Source organism: Silurus meridionalis, chromosome 6, assembly GCF_014805685.1.
Source record: "Silurus meridionalis isolate SWU-2019-XX chromosome 6, ASM1480568v1, whole genome shotgun sequence".
Classification (NCBI taxonomy): domain Eukaryota; kingdom Metazoa; phylum Chordata; class Actinopteri; order Siluriformes; family Siluridae; genus Silurus; species Silurus meridionalis.
Window position 1 is genome coordinate 22,555,797 of NC_060889.1, and position 22,855 is coordinate 22,578,651.

A 22,855-nucleotide genomic window follows, 5' to 3' on the forward strand; every position below is an offset into this window, starting at 1 on the left:
GAGTGCAGAGAACAATGCTGAGTCATTACTATCATCTGTAGTGTTTTCTCCATCTCTGCTCCCTTTCTCACAGGGAGGGAGTGTTGTATCCTTTAGCTCAGAGAAGGAAAAAGCTGCTGGGACTTGTGACTTTCACACCCTGAGAATGAAGTCGAGCTTATTGAATAAATGAACTTTTGTAATGTAAATATGCACCCTGATGGAGCGAGAATCTATTTATCAATGTTGAGAGCTAGAAATGTGTCTTCACGATGAGTAATTAAACCCACGATTGATTGCTGCGCTACAGCCTTTTCATTTTCATCTCCCTCACACAGTGCGTGCCGTTCCCCTCTTCGACTATTTTAATCTGTCTACTCCCTAGCTAGCTAACATTAAGTGCGTCCGAGGGCACAATCAGCTCGACGTTTACAAACACGACTCTCCTGCTCTGTAAACACAGTCACACTGGTACCTTCTCCACAAATTTCCCCCCATGCGTCCTAGTAATGATATATTGTTCTTGACAGCGATGTCCAGCACTGTGCTGCAGTGTACAGCGTCACCACACTCACTGATCCGAGACGCTTTCAGCCTGTCGTCCACATTTACACTGCCACAGACCAGAGCACACGCTAAACACAATGCGGCAACAGCTGTGAAAACACTGTAAGATATAAATAATGTCCTGGAGTGCAATACAGATTATTACATTGTTGTGGTGTAATATAGTAAGTTGCAAAGAAGAAAAAAAAGATAAGTGTGTGTATGTGAGGTTGTGAAAGTTCAGCTTCTAAGCAGTCTATCATTTCTCTCTCAGCATGCAGGTTTAATGCTTTAATGAAGTTCTAGGAGGAGTGTAGAGGTGACCTTTATTGAGGTTACACATCCTCTACACACACACACAGTTACCTAAACTTTACCACAGAGATGGAGGCACACAATTAAATGTGAACATTGACTGCACCCCAGGCCTCCTCACCTTACCTACATCAGAACCTGACTTTACTAACACCCTTGTTAGCACCCTCCAAAATCTAGTGGAACATCATCTCAGAAGAGTGGTGGTTAATCCAATCCATGTGGACCACATCTTATGGTCAGGTGTCCACAAATGTTTGTTTATGTCTGTCACGCCATGTTACATACTCATACTGATTATTTAATAAACCTGATCTATGTATTAGCTTTCTTCAGAACCTCTCAGCACTCTCATACTGCTGTAATCTTCTCATGATCCAGGCCATCATCTCTGGGTTGACTGAACAGTTTAATAGTTTTTGAAAACGTATCAGTTTTCTAGGTTGCTGATGGGAGGTCAGATTTTTAAGACATTTTTCCAGTAAGCTGTGCATGACTACTTTCGCTCAAAATCTCTGAATCAGTGGGATAAATGTGTAAATCTGTTATTATATTTAATATATCTTATTATATTTTGCAGAATTTCCAGGCTCTGCCCAGGCAGCCAGTACGGATCTCAAAGAGGCAGTGTGTCGAAGGTAAAGTACGCTATAAGTGTAAGAGACATTTCGTCTGCAGACAGCGTACTATCGTCTGTGTAATATCTGTAAGGTCAGAGGCGTTCTCTTTAGTGCTGACAACAGGAAATGTTGTGACAAGCAACTCACAGAGACTTTATAATGCGACTGCTGGCATCCAGACAGATCAGAACCCTCCTGGGGTTTTTACTTAGTAACTTAGTAATACTTAGTAACTGTTAGGTCGATGTCAGCATTTTCTTGCTTTGTATTTTCAATAATCTTTGTTCGGTTCCTGGTAAAGACACGACACTTTTTGTAATTTCTCTTCAAAATGTACTGATATAAAAAAAGAATTATTCCTACCTAGACAATTTGTTGCATGCTGATAAGATTCAATGTCACCATCTCCACATTTTGGAGCTGTTTTATTCCTGCTACACTGCAGCTATTGCACTGTTTCTATGACGTGTTAATTAAAAATAAGCCATTAAACTTTTCTATATTGTGGAATGTCAAAAAACAAGTTTTCATGAGCACTTAGAGTCGATATAAACTCGTGTAAATACTGCAAGAACCTGAGTAACTTACTGTTGACCATGTAGATGACTTTCCAATGTCAGAGGAACAAAAAGACCACTGCAAATCAGTGTCTCTGCATAGAAAAGTTCACCATATGTTTTTCTTTGTTATGCGAGTGAGTGTGCTCCTCTTTTAATTATTAGATAGAATGATTTATGAACATGCAGGACTTATCAAAATACATCTGAAAACAGCTGAAAGAGAGTAAATGAAGGACAGTGATTGGGTATCCACTGTATATCATTGCGTAGTTGGTCATCTAAAGTCTGTAAAGGTGTAGAAAAAGGCACAATAAGGTAAAGATTTAGTTTGTAATACAACACGCTAATACAACCGAGTGATGCGCAGAAGCTGCTTACAGCAGCGGACGCATGCTTCTGCACTTTCATACGCCCCCAGAGCCTCATTCTGTTAGCTCCTCTATCTCTCTCACATTCTTGCCCACTCTCTCTCTCTTTCTCTCTCACTCTCTGCACATTTGTCCTATCTATCTCATTGCTTTGTCTCCCTCTCTCACGGCCTTATCTTTTTTCGACTCCTCCTCTCATGTTGTTCTGCTCTTCTTTTGTTCCTCCTCGCTGTGCATCTTCTATGCATTTGTGTTACCTGTGTTTTACAGCAGCTCTACATCAGTGCCTCAGAGGCATTGATTTTTTAGAACAGTTTTATACTCCATTCTTACACACACACACACACACACACACACACACACACACACACACACACACACACACACACACACAAAACCCATCAATCTGCTCCTGCAGTGCCTTCACCTCACACTCTCTAAATAAGTTTGTGCTTATGACTGTTTTCTATGCCGGTCCAAATAAAAAGGTTAAGCACTGTGTATTTATGCAGGAGAATGTTTTCAGGTTGTCTAAATAAACTTGTTTCCTGTGATTAGCCGCTACGGGGAAGGAGGCAGAGCTGGTAACGGTTCACCCTCGTACCATGTTCATACCACGAGAGGGCTGGACTTTCCTTTCTGCAGGTGAGAAGCGACAACTAGTTTAGAGTTCCTCAGTCAGTCTATCAGTACGGCAAAGCAGCCTTCATCTTTGTGTTTTTTTCTTTTTCCAATAGTCAATAGCCACTGAGCTAAAGGAATAGAGATTAGTAGCACACCATTAGCAGCAATACCAAACGTACTACATTATATAGAGTTTTAACGAGTACTGCTTAGGAACCACAATAGTACCCATGCACTTCATTTGGAAGAACATGCTGACTGGCACAAATGCACCAGGCAATAGCTAACTGCCTCATGAAACATATCACTTCATGGTCGAGAATCTCGTTCTTGATTTTCCATGTGCAGTTTATGTTAAACATAAGATACGTCAGATAAAGACCACAGGTCACTGTCACAGCCCACCAATTATCCTCAGATGTTTAAATTAGCAACACAGTTTTACCTGATAAACTGCTACAATACACACTATCATGGATGAAAAATGATCCATCACCCAAATAATATCTGACCAGGGATGATCCTCTTCTATGGTCTACAGTATCTAATAATTCTAGGTTTATCTGCAGGGCCACTGGTTATACTGTGGATACATAATATGGATATATAAGTAGTTTTTTTCCTGATAAACTGGTGGAGATGAAACACATCAGCTCAGAGCAAAGAGAGGAACAATCATGTTGGATGTTTTCAGATCAGAGGAAACGGTGAAGCTGCTTTGACTGCAACTGTCACTGGCCCTAACTGTGTCTCTTGTCATTTCTTGTTGTGTCTCTTTCTGGTACTGAGGGTCTGTTATTACTGAGAGAAAGGCAGACAGAGGAGTGTGTGTGTGTGTGTGTGTGTGTGTGTGTGTGTGTGTGTGTGTGTGTGTCTGTGTGGTGAACCTGCTGTTCTCAGGCACCATGGGAAAAGAATGTTCTAAGTGTTCTGACCCAGCTAAGTGCAGACGCCCTGACGCCCGCCTCGAAACTGTGTCACAGCACAAGATAGAAACGGAGGGAATAAACGAGGAGGAATAGAAACAGAAAGAGCGGGATGGAGCGATCATTAAAAATAGGGCCAGTCTCTTTGTTGTCATTACCGAGATGAATCAAGGACACCAGCACTGTGTGTTCCTGCTCCACAGGGTTTGTGTGTGTTTGCTGTGTGTGTGAGTAAGAGATAGTATGCGAGGCCTGTAGTGGTTTTGAAATATTTGATTATAGGCTGCAAACAGGAGAAAAGGTTTTTATTTATTTTTTTATTACAATCACAACAAATCATATAGCGTGACACCTGTTAAAATATATACGGGTTTTTAATAATCTGTTCAAATACTCAATAGATCGTGTAAATGTTGTTTTTTAATGAAACGAACAGGAAATAATTTTGAGATTGTGAGATTGTTTGGTACTTTTTTGCGATATAGTTCTAACAGTCATCACTGTGAACTGTCTTTGTAAAAGAAACACAATGTATGTGGAGTATTGTATATTGTACACATTCACATGTTTATGATGCAAAATCAAGTAATACTGCTGTTTCCCCAGTGTTTCTACTGCAGCTTCAAAACGGTACCAAACCACCACATTAATGAATCAAGCAAAGCTATAAAGCGCTGGTATTTATATATGAAAGCAATCATTTTAAATCCCAGTGTTGCCAAAGAGTTTCATAATGTGGATAATTTATTCTAAAGATATTTACCTTCAAGCGCTTCACAACATGCCCAAGGGCATAGTGGGAATTTTTCCGTGGACAGAAAGTTCTTCAACCTCAGCAGTAAGAGTTAGAAAGAGAGAGTAGTGAAATGCAGTCGGTCGCTACACCACTTTTACATCGAAGGGAAAGCATTCAGAGACACTTAGCAGTGGTTATCACAGGAGACCGTTCTCATTTCCACAGTTACACATCAGGTTACTATTGCAGTTCTGATCACATGATCACAGAGCAGACTTCAGTATCAGTAGCACACACATGCTGTATCTTACTGTGCAAAGAGAAAAGTGTGTGCATTCCCATAATAGTAGTTACACGGGTGGATAAACAGACAGATAAAAAGGTAATGGAAATGTAAACAGGGTCACATTTATGTGTCACATGCAGGCACATGGATTTTGGTGATGGGTAGATTTAGAGAGGTCAGGGGAAAAGTTGTGCAGTAAAACTTATATAAAATTTTAGATTTAACAGTTCAATAACACACACACACACACACACACACACACACACACACACACTATCGTTTTGCTGGGAATTGAAGTTAATAATAACCTAAATGTTATATGTAGTTTAGTGGTGATCCTATAACGGTTGCAAAGAAGTGGAAACTTACCTGGAATTTATGGGAATTCAGAAAGTTTGCATAAACAGTATTATATACAAACATAAATATAAAGATTTCATTTAGTCATAGGCTGACATGCATGCAAAATAATACAGATTTTAAAAAAATACATTTTTGACATTGATTTAATTGTTAGTTTAATTTTGGTGCACAACAGCTTTACACAAAAGTTTAAAACATAAATGCATGTAATATTTATGTAATTTATGTGAATACTCACCAAGGTGGACATTTTTAACATGCAGGATTGTAGAAATGATGTGTGTTATGGAAGAATGCAGAGTGCATGTAGGGGGCGTGGCCTCAGTGACCCTGCACTAAGTGTGCTGTGTGCATGTGATCGATGAATGTACAGGGTAGAAATTTTTCTGAAATTGCATTAAATCTGGTTGTTTAATCTAAAATTATCCTGCAAGATTTTTTTCCAACTACATTTAAGTTCCCTGTTATTGTCTATCCTGCAATTTAGTAAATTCCCAGGTTATTTACATGAATTCCCATGGAAAGTTTCCAGTGTTGAAAATTCCTGGAATTTTGCAATCTGAAATCAGGAATATCAACAGACAGAATCTATAAAAGGTAGAATAAAATTCATAAAATATGCACATTATTATAACACAAAAGGGTAAGTTAGTCAGACATTACACGATTGTGTCCGTGAAAAATGTTATCAAAAGGTCATCATGTATGAATCACATCTGAAAACATTTGAATAATACTGTTATATTATCAGCTGTGATTCAGTATTGATTATCTTCTGGAAGCCATAGCAGTCATATTTATTTGTGTTTTTTGTTTTTTATATATATATATATTTTTTTTTGTCTCCTGGAAAATTATTATTATTAAGTTGTGAATCAATAGGAACACATGGACAGTGGGGCTGTTTTTTGGATAAAATAAAGGAGGAGCAATTTTGTATTTATATATATATATATATATATATATATATATATATATATATATATATATATATATATATATATATAGTGGCCACACCACTTTCTTGCAGTTTTCTACCTTTATCTTTTGAGTTGTACTTGTCTACATTTATTTTAGGATATACATGTCTACCTTCTATATACACTATATAGACAAAAGTATTGGGACACCTGATTTTCCCAGACATATGAGGTTCTTTCTCAAACTGTTATCTCAAAGCTGAAGGCACACAGCTGTACAGTGTATCTTTGTAGGCGGAAGCATGAAATTTTACCTTCACTTGAACTTGGTGACCCAAACCTGTCCCCGCATGACAAAGCTCCAAACTCCATGAAGATATGATTTGTGATATGGTGGGTTGGAGTGAAAGATCTCCTGCTTTAGAGCTACAACCTCAACCCTATTGAACATCTTTGGCAGGAATGTGAACGCTGACTACACCCCAGGCCTTCTCACCTACATCAGTACCTGACTTTACTAACACCCTCGTTAGCACCCTCCAAAATCTAGTGGAACATTATCTCAGAAGAGCGGAGGTTATTCTAACAGCAAAAAAGGCCATAGATGTGGCATCTAGAAGCTGAAGGTGTGACCAAAATGCCTCAGTAAATACTGTCCTTTTCAGTGCTTACATTAAAACTCAGTGCACTTTATCCACTGTAGTGTTTTATGCATATGTACAATCCAGCAATTTTAGGAATATGTATGAAACAGGAGGCAGATTGGCTGTTCTAGATTTGCTGCTTCATGTGATTGTGCGTGTATGGAGTCATTTCCTTGGTACATTTTCCACCTTTGGTGTCTTGAATCAACTCTGGAGCCACTGTGACCACTGAGCCCAGGATTAAAGTGAACATGAATAAATAAAAACGGAGCAGTTACTTAGACGACGTATTCAAACATATAGAGGCTTTTAAATTATAAGACTTACGTCCCAGACAAATTTCAAGCAAATGGTTACTGAGTCCATGTAAAATTCCTGCAAGCTATGGCTTAAATCTACTTTTTGAAAAAGGAAAATTGCTTATGACTTGTCCTGTCCTGTCCTGTCCTGTCCTGTCCTGTCCTGTCTTATCCTGGCCTGGCCTAGCCTGCCCTGTCCTGTCCTGTCCTGTCCTGTCCTGTCTTATCCTGGCCTGGCCTGGCCTGGCCTGGCCTGGCCTGCCCTGTCTTATCCTGGCCTGGCCTGGCCTGGCCTGCCCTGTCCTGTCCTGTCCTGTCCTGTCTCATCCTGGCCTGGCCTGCCCTGTCTTATCCTGGCCTGGCCTGGCCTGCCCTGTCCTGTCCTGTCCTGTCTTATCCTGGCCTGGCCTGCCCTGTCCTGTCCTGTCCTGTCTTATTCTGGCTTGGCCTGCCCTGTCCTGTCCTGTCCTGTCTTATCCTGTCCTGGCCTAACCTGCCCCGTCCTGTCCTGTCTTATCCTGGCCTGGCCTGGCCTGTTCTGTCCTGTCCTGTCCTGTCCTGTCCTGTCCTGTCCTATCCTGTCTTATCCTGGCCTGGCCTGGCCTGCCTGTCCTGTCCTGTCTTATCCTGGCCTTGCCTGGCCTGCCCTGTCCTGTCTTATCCTGGCCTGGCCTGGCCTGGCCTGGCCTGTCCTGTCCAGGCCTGTCTTATCCTGGCCTGCCCTGTCCTGTCCTGTCTTATCCTGTCCTGTCCTGTCCTGTATTGTCCTGTCCTGTTGTGTCCTGTCCTGGCCTGCCCTATCCTATCATGTGTCCCTTGTGTTTTGTTGTTTTCATTTTGTCTTCATTGACGTTCATCTAATGAGCAGTTTAGGTCAAACATTACAATCATTGATGTCTCTGACTCCCTGATCACACAGTGTGACAAGAACTCAATAACTCATTCATATTACAGAAATCCCCCCTCCCTCCACACACACACACACACACACACACACACACACACACACACATACACAGTTGTATGTGTGTATGTCTCTTTACTGTGTCACTCATCACGCAACACTATACAAACAAAAAACAAGGACGGGTAAACCGAGCATACATTTGTGAGTGGAGAAAGTTGTTAAAAGAATAGTTTCCTTCTGTTTTTTTTTACATTACGTGACGTATTTGAGGGAAACACCATTGAATAAATGTGTGCTTGTGTGTGAGAGTTTCTTTAGCAGTATACACACCCTTGGGTTGAAGTGTAAGCTCATTCCTTAACACTTTCTTTTATCAGACAGTGAGACTGCTGGGACGATTACTGTGCCTGTTCACAGAGAGGGGGATATGCCAAACACACGCACACACACAGATTTTTACATACACACGTGAACGTTCTGTTTCTTGCTCTCTGGTCTCACTTTCTTTCTTTGTCTAAAAGATTGTATGTGATGATATAGTGTGTTTTTACCTGGACAGTATGGTGATACAGAACTGTTTACGCTATGGTGCACGTGTTTGTTCTCCACAGCACCTCCCACGTCCCATCATTTCCCATATCTTACTAATGTTAACAGAGTTCGATTTTACATGATGGGAATGTTATTACTGAAAATTGCATTGCTGTATAATTTAGTGTTCTAGATAGGTTGTAATGTAACCCTAACTCCCTGGTACAACTGGCTTCACTTCTTAAGCTACATATCTCTCTCTCTCTCTCTCTCTCTCTCTCTCTCTCTCTCTCTCTCTCTCTCTCTCTCTCTCTCTCTCTCTGTAGATTTCTGCCAAGTGGAGTTGCGTCTGTTGGCTCATCTGTCATCTGACCCAGAGCTGTTGAGAATCTTCCAAAACCCAGAAGCAGACGTTTTTAATATGCTTGCCTCTCAGTGGTGGGTACAAACTCACACTCACACATCTTGATACCTGAGAAGCTTATATCCCTCACAGACACACACACACACACACACACACACACACACACACACACACACACACACACACACACATACATATCCAGCCTCTGATTTGTACATTAAGGAGAACTCCAAGAACATGATTTCAGTCCTTCCACTAACATGTTCTGGGCATGCGCTGCGAAGTGGGCGGAGCAACGGATCTAAGCATCCCTTCACACACTGTCAATGCTGTTGCCATGACGACCCACTAGAGGCATCACAAGTGTTTTGTTTTGGCTCCCTGCCTGCATTAGACACACTAAACTCCACCTCACCACTGAACAACATGCTTTTGTGGCATATAATGAACAAGAATCCAGAGAAATGAATGTAATGTGCTAGTCAAAGTTACAGGTAGTTTAACTAATGGTGCATGTCAAAGTACTTTAGATAACCAGTCAACAAGTGTTTTTCTTTCTTTTTTAAGTGCCTTTAAAATTTCACCAACACATGCATTTTTTTTTTTAAACCACTCTGTCCTACAGCTGACACTGACAGAGCCTTTCAGATCTAACCCGGTGAAGTCACGTGAGCTTAATGCACATGCGCTGCATGGCTTTTTATTGTATATTTGAATTGATATATAATAAAAAAAAGTGCATAGTATTTATTGTTTTACTATTATTATTTGAGTCATACATTTGAGTAAGGAATATAGAATTTGGGGTCAGTGGCTTATTCCTCTTATCCTGAAGCAATACTTTTTTTAATTCATTTTACATTTAATGTTGTGGAATGTGCATGAAATAACTGACTTCCTGTTATTATTTAATTCTGTTACAGTAACTGTAAAATCTGTATTCTTACAGAATACTTCCCGTTATCCACTACTATACATTTCTCTTTCTTAAGTAACATTAGTTTAATCTCTACCATTATATTGAGAGGGTCTGGGGATGAATGAGCTGTTACCATAGAAGTGTTAACATATTAGAATAATGATATATATATTAGTTAGTTGAGGTTAGGGGGAGAAATGCAAAACATACAATTGCTTGTCAATTTTTATTAATAAAGTTCATTATTATTAATATTTGTAAACATCAACAGTTTACATTTTTAAAACAACTTTAAATAAAATGCCTGCTTGTTTAAATAATATATAAAATGAATATTCAGCATACTTTAACAAATGCCTTCATTCTTTCCACCCTTCATTCATTCATTCATTCAATCAATATATGGAAGTGTCAGGATTTTCTCCCTTTAAGAGAAACCCTTGAAGCTGTACATAAAATGCTAAAGAATCCATATCGCTAGCAGAGGCAAAGACTAAACAAACTTAATACATTTCTGAGGGAACTCAGATTGTAAATAATGTTCCACACGTAAAAAGGATTGTATTCGGTAAGAAGCCCTGCACTGAAAAATTCCGGTACGAATCCGTGTATCTTTACACACATAGTACTGTATATACTCACACACACATATATATATATATGTGTTTATATATATATAAACTTGGATATATTTTACCGTAGTCAATGTGCATCTTGTATAGCAGTACAGATTTACTGTCCCTTTCAAAAGAATTCAACATACAGCCATTATTGTCTAAATAAAAGGCAGCAAAAGTGAGTACACCCTGAGTAATAACAGTTGTATGTCATGTAACCATGTAAAGCTACATGTCCTATTCATCATGTTCATGTTTTTATCTGCTTGACAGCACAATAAAAATGTGTGTGTCTTGTATTAGAGTAGTTAAAATGTGGGGTTTGAGTACAATTCTCTCATACTGACCACTGGATGTTCAACATGGAACCTCATAGCAAAGACTCTCTGAGGATCTGAGGATTAAAACTGTTGCTCTCCACTAAGAAGGCAGAGGCTTTAAAAAGATCTGTAGCACCCTGAAACTGAGTGACAGTACAGTGGCCAGGTTCATACAGAGGAGTCTTCCTGCTGTGCATCAGGTGCAGATGCTGGCTTAAAACAAACAGATATATGAGTGCTGCCAACATTTCTTTAGAGGTTGCAGAAGTGGAAGGTCCGCTTGTCAGTGCTCAGACCATACGCTACACACTGTACTGAAGCTGAATCAAAGAGTAAAGAGTTTGCTGAAGACACTCTGTCTAAGAGCATGACTTACTGGTGTTGTGATGTCCTGTAGTCTGATGAGACTAAAATTTTGATTATTTGACTCAGGATGGTGTCCAGCATGTGTGGTAATGCCTGGTAAGGCGAAGCAAGAAAATTGTGTTTTGTCTACAGTCAAGCATGGTGGTGGTAGCATCATGGTCTGGGGCTTCATGGGTGTAACATGGATTCCAACTTGTAAAGTGACATTCTGAATCTGAACATGATACTCTCCCTTTAAAAGACCATGTCTCCAGACCTGAATCCTATTGAGCACATGTGGGGCATCCTCAAAAATAGAGATGCATCATGTGTCTAACATCCAGCAGCTCTGTTATGTCATTAGGGAGGAGTGGAAGAGGATCCCAGCAACAACCTGTGCAGCTCTGGTGAATTCTATGCCCAGGAGGATTAAGACATTGCTACATAACATTATACATCACTTAGAGTGTACTCACTTTTGTTGCCAGTTATTTATACAATAATGGCTGTATGTTGAGTTATTTACAGAGGACAGTAAATCTGTACTGCTATACACGCTGCACAGTGACTACTCTAAAATATATCAGTTTCATTACTATAGTATTGTCCCTTGAGAAGATTTGCTAAAATCTGTTGTGAATAATTAAATAATTAGAATAAAACTAAAATCTTGTGCCTACACCCAAATCATAATAAGTTGCTTAAGCCCCATGCACATAAAATCTCTGAGTGTCATCGTCTTAATCAATTAAATAGAAATTAAGATCATTATACGAACTGCTGAATCTAAAACGTTTTGATTGCTTTCGCAATTAAAATGTGCGTACATTCTGCCCAGTCAAAGATACACAATGATGCAGTGCACAAACACTTCATCTAGCTGTCACTTTAATGAGGACATCTGGAGGGACGGATTGCTGAGACAGACATCATTTATGACTTCTCAAAAAAAAACATGACCAGCCTGAACCCCTGCCTAGTACAATCTGCATGCACAGTGATCTCATTCAGACTGACTAACATAGTGCTGTGTGCATAACAAGAGGTGTGTGTGTTTGTGTGTGTGTGTGTGTGTGTGTGTGTGTGACCCTTTAAGTCTGACATAATTCAGTCTGAAAGTTGACCTGATATTAGCCACTTGCTGCTGATTTTGCCAAGTCAAATTCGGACTCACTGTCACTCTGTGGGTGTGCCTTCACCACTGACACTGCTGTCAGACACGTTCTTATATAACTCTCTTTCTCTCTCTCTCTCTCTCTCTCTCTCTCTCTCTCTCTCTCTCTCTCTCTCTCTTTCTCTGTAGGAAGGGTATAAGTGAGGACAGTGTAAGTGCAGAAGACAGAGAGCACGCCAAGCGCATTGTCTATTCTGTGGTCTATGGAGCTGGTGAGATCTCTTGCCAACACCCATATACTCAAAGTCACAGAATTCAGAGTCAGTTGTTTAGGTACAGGCAAATCTCAAAGGTTTGTGGACAACTGATCATACCACTAATTATGATTGTTACACAGCCAATTCTACATTTATGCCCTCTTTGCTGTTCAAATAATCTTCACACTTCTGGGAAAGCTTTCCAGGAGTGTGGATTTGGGGATTTGCTCATTCAGCCTCAAGAGCATTAGTGAAGTCAGGCAGGATTTATTGAGGTCTCAGAACAATGTTGAAATGTAACTGAAATATATGGACACCTGCACTGTTCGAATCCCAAGAGGATTCACGGTTGGAGAAGACGTTGAAGTGAAACTAGGCCTATTATTAAACATATGATACTTTTTGAAAGTGAATCACAGTCAGTGTAATGAGAAGTTGAATTCTAAAATAATTCTGTTTAACAGACTGTGGTGTCTGATTCTGATAAACAGGATGAGACAGGCTGGTGCAGGGTTCGCTTATTATCAGATCAGACTGAATTCTGTGGTACTTAAATGACGATAAGAATAAGATCGAGCTCGAATGAACATAGTCGCTTTTTTACAGACGGTATCACAGTGACAATCATAAGGATTTCTTTGTTTGATTCCTGTTTGCTTATTGATCACTCAGTAAAACTAATTTACACTTCAATTACACTGAGCACTGCATGAGCTTTTATAGGCTTGAAACAGATTGTGTCCACAGAGCTGTTAGAAGATTTCTAAAGCTGTGGATATGAAAAGAGTGGGCCAGTCTGAGGTTAATTTATTACTACCTTTATTGAGTCTAACAACCTCTATAGCATGTTAAATGTTTAATAATATTCAGGTTCATTTTAGGGTTATCATCCATGATATGGTTGATCCTTATTAATATATATTGTCATTATCTTTTATTTTACATCCCTCCGTAGCTCACAAAAAGACCAATTTAGGTCCCTAGACTCTCTGCCATCTAGACTTCTACCAATCTCAGTTTTAGAAGTCATGACTATTAGATGATTGATTACTGGATTAAACATTGTAAGCTGTTTAAGCTTCATTCAGATTCCAGCATCTTCAAGGTGGAAAAAATTGCACAATGTATTAGTGCAGGCATACTCCATTTATAATGACTTACAATTAAATTTCACATTGACCATAAAGTTTTGCTCTTGACATTTAAAGCTTTAATGGGCTGACTCTGCCGTATCTTGGCGAAGCTGTGAAGCTTTATAGCCGGTTCAGAACATTCAGCTTAGATGAGGCAAATCCCTAGGATCACTTCCAGCTCAGTCAGTGGAGGATCCTTTTTCTCCTGTGGAGCTGTGGAATGCGAGCTCCTCTGGGTTTTAATTCAGATACATAATGTACTTATTCTGACCTTTAAGCAGTATTGTATTTTGTTAGTATATATAATTTTTGCACTTTCCCAAATGTAGAGAAGTGTAGGACAGTAATGAACTAAATGTAATTCATTACTGTATTTAAGTAGCTTTTTCATGTATCTGTATTTCACTTAACCACATTTTGCAAAATCAGTTGTTCCTTTTTATTTATGTGCAGATAAAAACGTAACTGGTCAATCACACAGCAAACCACCAATCAGGGTGGAGCACATGCTCTGTTTTGAACTCATAATTGCCGGTTGGTGGTAGCTACTTATTACAAGCATACAGTTCAGCGTCAGTTCAACAGCAAGCAGAACGAAAGGAAGAAACTCCTGTGACTCAAACTTTCTGCAGCACCTGTGGCCTTGTTTACCAGAGTTTATTTTGAAATAGTTGAAAAGAAGGTTTTGGGCTCATAATCATTTTAATGGATATCAATCATTGTTTGACGCGTTAATAAAATAAAGTATAATAGCAACATTATAGCCGTAATAAATCATAGTCCTTTGGATATTTAAATGGATTTGAAGGCAAATATTTTTTTAACTTTTCCTCAAGTGAAAATTTAAAGGGACACTTTTACTGGAGTAATATTTTATCATGTGTATCTTTATTTTAGCTCAAATGGTTTGGGTACTTGGTCCACCACAGTTTGAGAGACTGTGCGATGTTTTGAATTACACCGAGAGTCTTCTAAATACAATGGGGGGGTTTATTATGACTGTTCGGCTCTGTTTATCGAACTTAACTGGGTTGCCACTGTTGTTGATTTTGAGCTTATATCAGTGAGCATGTGACACTCACTGACACTCTCTTGCTGTGTCTACCAACAAGGTTTTACAGCATTTTGACCTCCAAATGCATTCTTCAGTGTTACACTTCCTGTGGGAACCGAGCACAACATGAAACAATGACACATTTTCAACAAAAATCACTGCAACATGTACAAGATCCTGGAGGAAGAAGAAGGAGTGTCATAAAAAGTACAGTCTTTCAAAGATCTGTACATAACCATGGTAACAGACTACTAAAAGAAAAAAGACATACAAGACGCACACAATTTAAAGGGCTGACAGGAATGAGCTCATGCACTTGCACTGGCACCGGTCAGAAGATAAAGTACAGTTCGATGCTCATGAGATGAAAGGTGATTTAGAGGAGAGGCATAAATAATCCGGTGAAAGGGTGTTTCAGAGGAGTGTGTGACTTCACCTAATAAAAATGTTCAAGTGTGTTGGTGATACATACACTGGCATTGAAAGCTCACAGGTCCCAGTTATCCAGTTTATCAGTGTAAAGTGCATCTTCAGCAAAAGTGCGCATGTCTTTTTAAACACATGGCATACAGACTGGACGAAGTCTAAAGTAGAAAGGATTTTCTCACTGTTTTTCTTTTCTTTGGAGATAAACACATCTCAATAACCAAAGATTTTTTACCAGAGAGTTTGAAATCTGATCAGATCTGTGATACACTGGACAATACAGTTTACTTTAATATCATCATCATTAAAGTATTGAAGTATCACATTATTAGTATGCATGTAAATACAACAAACGTGAACGCACATAAACCTGAGCTACTGAAATGTTTTTGTTCTCCTTTTTTATTCATTGCAGTTTTCACCCGTTTGTTCTCCCTCACTTTTTTTTTGCTGTCTCTCTTTCATATCATTAATCTACTAATTCTGAACACAGATGGGGAAATGAGCTTTAAAGATGACTTGTGGGTAAAAACCCATACCCTGCATCTGTAGACCTGTTGGCTAGGTAACAGTGGAGCCTTTGATATGCCACAATGTGGTGACTGTGTATAGCTGCTTTACTGTGAGGTGGGAATGGACATAATAGCTCATTAATTTTGCCACAAAGATACAGCATACAAGTAGTGGTTGTGGCCATAGCAACACACAAGGAGGCCCAATTTCTCACTCCTGTACCATTCACACAATTCATTATCGACAATTAAAGGAGTCACGTATCTTAGTTAACTTGTGTGTATAGAGATTAGTGAATCTACCGTGGAAAGTAAAAGAGAACATGAATTCATTCTTACTGTAATGAAGATGCGTTACCATCCGAAGGAGGATTCACTCTGCTTCAGTGTCACAGCGACACATGCGAATAGTGTTTCAGGGTGCCTGGTTTCAAAAGTGACAATGAATACACATCATCTTATAATGTGTAACTTCACAAATGAAGGCATCACATTTAATGACAATAATTATCATATAACAAACAAAACTCTTTTATAGGAAGATAATCGGTGATGTAACTCTAAATGTAGAGAGTTTGTTACCATAGAAACAATAAACAATTAGAATGCATAATCAAATTTTGTAATATGGATGATGTCAGAGCTGTTCTTACAAAAAACTTTAATCAGTACCTTCCAACCAGTCAGATATGAGAATTCATTTGCGCTCTGATATAATGATGTTTAACACGGGTTTAAAAAAGACTTCGTATCACACAGCCAAGTTGTTCATCGGTTGCTTACATGAACCTGCTTTGTTGCATCCAGAGAGTTTTATATACAGATGTACCTGTAAGTTATCAACTATGAATGATGTCATAAGTCATTTCGCAATAAAAACTGTTGCTTATTAGTCATGGTCTGAAAGTAATGAGCTTAAAAAAGAATAACACCTGGGTATGCGTTATTCTTTCCTTCTCATCCAAAATACTTTCTTTTAACTGCTTTTTTTTTTACGACCAAAATGTTTCTTTCTGTCTCAATCTTTGTGTCCTCGCTCTGCAGGAAAGGAGCGTCTCTCTGGTATTCTGGGTGTGAACGCTGAAGAGGCGAGTCATTTTCAGGAAAGTTTTCTCCAGAAGTACAAACAGGTGCAGGCTTTTATCCAGTGCACTGTCCAGCACTGCCACAAATACGGTGCGTGTCTGTGTGTCGTTTGGTTACTGTATAATTGCCTATGAGTAATCAGAACAGGGTAAATAGTTTGCCCACTGTATATTAGGTTTGCGAGAGAGTGCAGGTGGAGGATGGAGAGAAGAGAGAAAAATGAGCACGAGAGAAATGAATGGCAAACCGCTCATATTCGATACCTTCTGAAAGTGGCCACTCAATATGTTCACTAAAATGTCAGCATCACGAAGTGAAAAGCAATGCAGAAGAGACTGTGTGTAAATCAATATGCTCAATTCTCACAACAAATACATACACAACCTATAGTGCTCAGACATATGTGAAACACAGATCAATCACTGCCCAATGTTTCACACCTAGATCTAATTATATGCACACAATTATTCTAAAAAGAGGGCTGAGGGTGTTACGAACGAAAATCCGAAATTCTAGCAATCAAGTTTAAACTTGAACTTGGGCCCCAGTTAATCTCTCAATACACATTCAGTCGCATAATGGGCTTCATGCCAGGACTGAAGAGTCAAAGCCAAAGAATGTGAGATTTTGTTCTGAAGTTGGGTTTCCCAGGCCAGAAATAATAAAGAGGTGCCTTGTCTGTGTGTACTGTATATTGACTTACTCACCTGCCAACCAAGCAAACACAAACTTCTTATGATTGATCACCTTTACCTTTTGATGTCACATTTATTCTGATGGAAGTAGCCCAGCCCCACTAAACATATTCATATGGTTGAAAATGACCATAGACGCATTAAACACGTGCTGTGGTTTTCACAGTGACCACATCGCAGCACATCTGAACACCCAGTACATATACAAGGTAGTATCGAAATGTTTCGAGATTAGTTTTCTAGCACACCAACAGAGGGCAGCACAAAACTGCACGCACATTCACAGGGAGCACTGACCTTCATAAGTCAGTGTGCCAAAAGATATCACTCTGTTTACATAGGAAGCTGTGCAACTGGTGTTATTCTGACCACATGCATTACCGTGTCTGTTATTCTGACCACATGCGAGTTTCTCGCCGGAAACAGCATGATCTCACTCCTGCACATCATCAAAACACCAACGTGAAACACTGATGATCAATGTCAAGTAGTATTGAGTTATCTGTCAACAGCCTCTGTTTGACTCCTGTTAGTTCCTGCGAGCACATCCATCTTCTATGATCATCTCCCATTTCACCAGAAGTGATAATGAAGTTGCTATATTTGCAATAGTCTCCAGGTGTTATGATCCAGGTCCATAAGGTTAAAGGTCATGGGGTGGACACCATGTCTTTGATGACAATCAGTCCTCCAGCCGGCTGAAAACCTAATTTATAGTCACAACATGGCAGAGTGACTTTACTCTGAGCATCTGGCAACTTTGGCACGTGGCACGTCTGCCTGCCTGATAATGGGCATGTTTCCTTTGCGTATGATGATATCTGTAGCATTATGAAAGACACAGGAAAATGACTGAGCAGAATCTATTAAATTGCAAGATCTTAAGAATTAAATTAGTGGCTTGGGCTTTGCTCTATTCCAAATGTAATAATGTCGGTTTTTATAGTTTTTGTCAATTTCATGCGATTTTAGAAATACCCCAAAAGACACAATCGCCTTCCTTTAATATTGAAAGGACAGAGGGAAGCAGGACTTATATAACATCACTGTATCTGTCAGCACAACTCACAAGCTTTTGTACATTGTTTAAAAATATTCTACCATAGTGGCTAAGGTATTTGACTTTGGATCCAAAGGTTGTAAAATCAAATCCCAGCTGCACCCAGCAGCTACTCTTGGGCCCCTGAGCAAGGCTCTTCACCACTTAGCTGCTCAGATGTTTGAATGCACCAAAAAAGAAAATGTAATCGTTTAGAAAATGCATTGTGTGAGAGTTTACATGATCAAACGGTGGAATGTGCTGAATCTGCTAATGATTCCCCTGACAGGTCATTTGTGACGGCTTTCACACATATACATCATTACAGCAAAGCTTTTCCCCAAGCCAAACAGACACATTCCTGTGTGTATGTCATTATTGCTCATCAGTCTATTGTTGCCATCTTACACACACCCACACATCAGCCAGGTGCATTCCTCATCCAGCATCAATGTCCCATTGTGGCCTGTAGCTCCCAGGCGTCACTGTGATTCTGGGAAAGAGATTTGTCCATGTGAGAAGCTCTGACTCATTTTAAAGAAGGCTTTAACCGTAAAGCCGTGCCTTTGTCCTGTTGGAATGCACTGTAAGGGGAATACACAGCGCTGATATGTGAGCATGGGTTTTGCAAAAAAACCCGTGAGATCAAAGTTATTTAATATAGATTCTGTGTATTTGTGTGTGTTTACGCACAGGTTACGTAAAGTCCATAATGGGTCGGCGCCGTTTCCTCCCTCATATCCATTCAACAGATTGGAGCATCCGGAACCAGGCCGAGAGACAAGCAGTCAACTTTGTAGTGCAAGGTAGTGTGTCATTGTGCAGGTGGTCCTTAGCTTCATTTTAATAAACTGTTACCCTCTGCCATAAACTGTAAAGGTCATGATGAGACACGCCTGAGAGAAACCCTAGTCAGAATTGGCTTCATCCAGTTTTCCAGCACTGGAACATTACAGTAAAAAGGTTTTGTGATTTCGATCAGGTTGAAACTGGAGAACTTCAGTGATTGTTTTTTACATTATCATGTTTCATCCCCTATAGAGGAAAATATTGGAAGCACACACTTGTATAGAATGTCTTTGTATTCTGTAGCATAACATTTCCCTTTCACTGCAGTAAAGAGGCCCAAACCCGTTTCGGCGAACCCGTGTAGGTGTGCAGAAAACCAACCCAGAAAGACCTGGTTTGTCAGTGGAAGGTTATCTGCACACCTACACTGCCGTGCTGAGATGCTCCCAGTTTGTGTTTTGTTTCTCGGAAATGTAAACACTTTAATTTCCTGGTCTGAGAGAGCATGAACAACATGGTCCCAGTTTTCATTTGGACATTTTAAATCGCTGGAATAAATAAACTGTCGCAATATCACTGCGTATAAACCGTCTCCTGCCAATGTTCTGAATGTGTGCGTTAGCTAACCGGAAACGTCCAAGGACCAAAGACGTCACTTTCATGAACGAATGGTTGTTGAAATGGTGTATATGCAGCTGTTAGTTTATATTGTCTATTATAATGAAACTACTGAGGTTGGGATTTTTAGCTAAAAGGAACACATTCATATGATGCCTGTAACAGTAATAATTATTTGGATTTGTTTTTTATTATGATCATTTTAAAGTGTAAATCTACAGGAATCGTGGCCATCAGAACCAAATTTGTGTGTTTGCGTGCATGTGTGTGATAATCAGGTTCTGCTGCGGACCTCTGTAAAATGGCCATGATACACATCTGCTCACTTGTGGCCTCTTCCACCACTCTCACTGCCAGGTATGTCCAACTCCAAAATTCAGCAAGTCTGCTCTTCATATCTGCTCATTATTCAACTGACCATCCAGTCCCATCTCTAACATCTGTCTCGAATGTATCGTTTTATATACGCGTGTCCTGAGGGTTACCTGCTCAGTCTGGCCCGTGTGTGTTTGGAGGCCTTTCACATTTCATTCTGTATCTTTATGGCCATCTCTAAATTGCATTTTTTGCCCAAAAGAGAATGCTTTTCTGATCTCTGCTTATCTTTCCCTTTGACACGTCAGTGGATTGGTTTATTATTATTTTTCCCATATTACTCTTCTTTACCATCCTCAGACTCTGTCAAGATGGAGATAAAAATCTAAGCTGTAACCCACAGGGATGTTCTTTTAGAAATGCACTCTGCCCACTGATCTAATAATACCTATGGTTGCAATCTAGATTGTAGCCAGAAGTTACAAACCACTTACTGTATATCTTACATAGACTGCACATGTTTTATTAAATTTTATCTTTGTTTCATGGTACATCCTGTTGTCTTAAAGGTTCACTAAGTAGCATGTGATAAAGATACGAGTTCCCTTTAAGGTTTAAATCTTTTGGAATAGACATGTATGTATTTACAGTCATTTATTGAAAGGAATACATTGAATACATCCCGAATATTCTACATGTGCTCAGGCTGCTGGCTCAGATCCATGATGAACTACTGTTTGAGGTGGAGGACTCGCAGATGGAAGACTTTGCAGGTTAATAAAAGACACTCCTGTGACTCTAACAGTTTTGCTGAAACCATTTATGTTTATGAGAATGGGTCTGTACTTTGAAACAGTGTTGGTGAAGGAAACAATGGAGTCTCTCCAGCATATCAGCTGTCTTGGAGTCAGTCTTTCAGTGAGTAATCCAAATAGTAGAAATGTACATTGTACACCACGTCAACACTGCAATCATCATGTATAATATACACAATTCTGCGAATACTTTTTTTTTACGTGCACATGGGTTTGATATGTTGTATTATTATAGATGATGGCTAATGCTTGGGTTTTTCAGAATATTTTTATCTGAAAGGCTTCATTCATTGTGAGGTCCATAAGATAAATTTAGGTGTGTGATCAGTACACAATCAATGACCTCATTAATTAGAAACATTTCTGATAGTTTTGATTAAACCGAAAGAAATGTATTTAAAGGAAATCCTCTAGAACCTAAAAAGAATTACTGAAATGTAGCTTATTATTTTATAGGGGAAAATGAAATGTAGCAGGAAAGCAGTCTGGATCACTCTCAGCACAGCAGGAGCTTTCATACAGTTAATAATAACGATATTTACTATTAACTGTGCAAACAAAACTCAGACATGCAGTAACTAAACCACCGCATACACTCACATGTGGGGAGACTGGTCTTAAAGATTTCTCTATTTGATGTCTAAATGTCTTGGAATGTGTTGGCTGAGGAGCTCATTAACATACTAATGTCCACGAATAATTGCTTGCAGCAACCATTCATTAATCAGTCAATGATCCAACAATTTATTGCCTCATTAACTACAGAGGTGTGTGTGTGTGTGTGTGTGTGTGTGTGTGTGTGTGTGTGTGTGTGTGTGTACAGGCCTGCTGGTAGATCAATCCAGACTGCAGTAAACAGGGATTAGTAAACACTGGGCTGTTGATCTGACCTGGATGTCTGTATGCTTCTATATGCAGGTTCCTCTGAAGGTCTCTGTCTCTACAGGACGATCGTGGGGATCCATGTGTGAAGTCAATTTCGCCCATGCTGCTACCTCACACACCTCAATTTGAGCCTGCTTTGAGGTTTCCCAGTGCCAGTGTGTGCTTCTCTGCTCAGCTCTCTGCCTCTTGATCTTTTTCCCGGATCGCTGACTGCCTTGTTGTCTCTCATTTTCATTGGCTCATTTGGGGTTCTTTTTTTTGTCCTTTTTTTAATTTCCCTGCCCCTCTTATTTCTTTTCTCCTTCTCTAGGTCTTTCTCTGAGCTGAAAACCCATCACCATGGTAACTGGGCTGCTGCAGCTCCCGCTTCTTTTTCCTCGCTCGCTGTATCTGGGGGCAACCGTAGGCGCCTAGACTGGATCGCGCCAGTTTGTGTCTTTCTCTTCCTTTAGGCGTTTCACCAAAACTCGTTCCATTTGTGTTCTGCGCTCTGGTTTCTGCCCATCTCTTGTCCAGTTTCTTATGTTAACATCAAGCTGTTCATTAAGCTTTCGGCCTAATCACAAATGTAGCTCTTTTCTTACAGATTTTAGAAGTTATTAAAGGTATTATTGTTTATATTTAAACATCACATTCTGATCCCTCTCTTACTGCGGCTTCTTGATAATTACAGTACTGATTTTATTACCGCAATAGAAGATGAAAGCAAGAGCACAGATTAGCACTGTGATGGCAAGAGACCTGGTATGTGGGCTAATATTATATTCAATAAAATGTCCTGTTTTAGCTGCTTTCTCTAAACCTGATTAAAATATAAACCCAGGGCTGCTTCTACATTGTGCATGTATAAAATCAGGAAAGTGTATACTGCATACACACACACACACACACACACACACACACACACACAGACCTAAAGGCCAAGCAT

The 22,855-nt window shown here is 39.6% G+C and overlaps 1 protein-coding gene across 7 annotated transcripts in view; it reads left to right on the forward strand.

Moving 5' to 3' along the window:
- The window catches only part of poln (polymerase (DNA directed) nu), a 46,927-nt gene extending 24,214 nt beyond the window's left edge, over nucleotides 1–22,713 (forward strand). For 3 of the 7 annotated variants that reach the window (XM_046851095.1, XM_046851099.1, XM_046851097.1), the window contains 10 exons: nucleotides 1,421–1,478; nucleotides 2,947–3,033; nucleotides 8,951–9,062; nucleotides 12,493–12,575; nucleotides 16,730–16,861; nucleotides 19,201–19,311; nucleotides 20,191–20,269; nucleotides 20,933–21,000; nucleotides 21,084–21,145; nucleotides 21,961–22,713. In XM_046851095.1, the coding sequence (XP_046707051.1) occupies nucleotides 1,421–1,478; nucleotides 2,947–3,033; nucleotides 8,951–9,062; nucleotides 12,493–12,575; nucleotides 16,730–16,861; nucleotides 19,201–19,311; nucleotides 20,191–20,269; nucleotides 20,933–21,000; nucleotides 21,084–21,145; nucleotides 21,961–22,056 (888 nt within the window). In that variant the 3' untranslated portion in view covers nucleotides 22,057–22,713. Of the gene's footprint in view, nucleotides 1–1,420; nucleotides 1,479–2,946; nucleotides 3,034–8,950; nucleotides 9,063–9,613; nucleotides 9,677–12,492; nucleotides 12,576–16,729; nucleotides 16,862–19,200; nucleotides 19,312–20,190; nucleotides 20,270–20,932; nucleotides 21,001–21,083; nucleotides 21,146–21,865; nucleotides 21,933–21,960 lie in introns of those variants that run through there. The other 4 variants (XM_046851096.1, XM_046851098.1, XR_006926069.1 and 1 more) reach the window with 4 other exon arrangements.
- The last annotated feature ends 142 nt before the right edge of the window (nucleotides 22,714–22,855 follow it).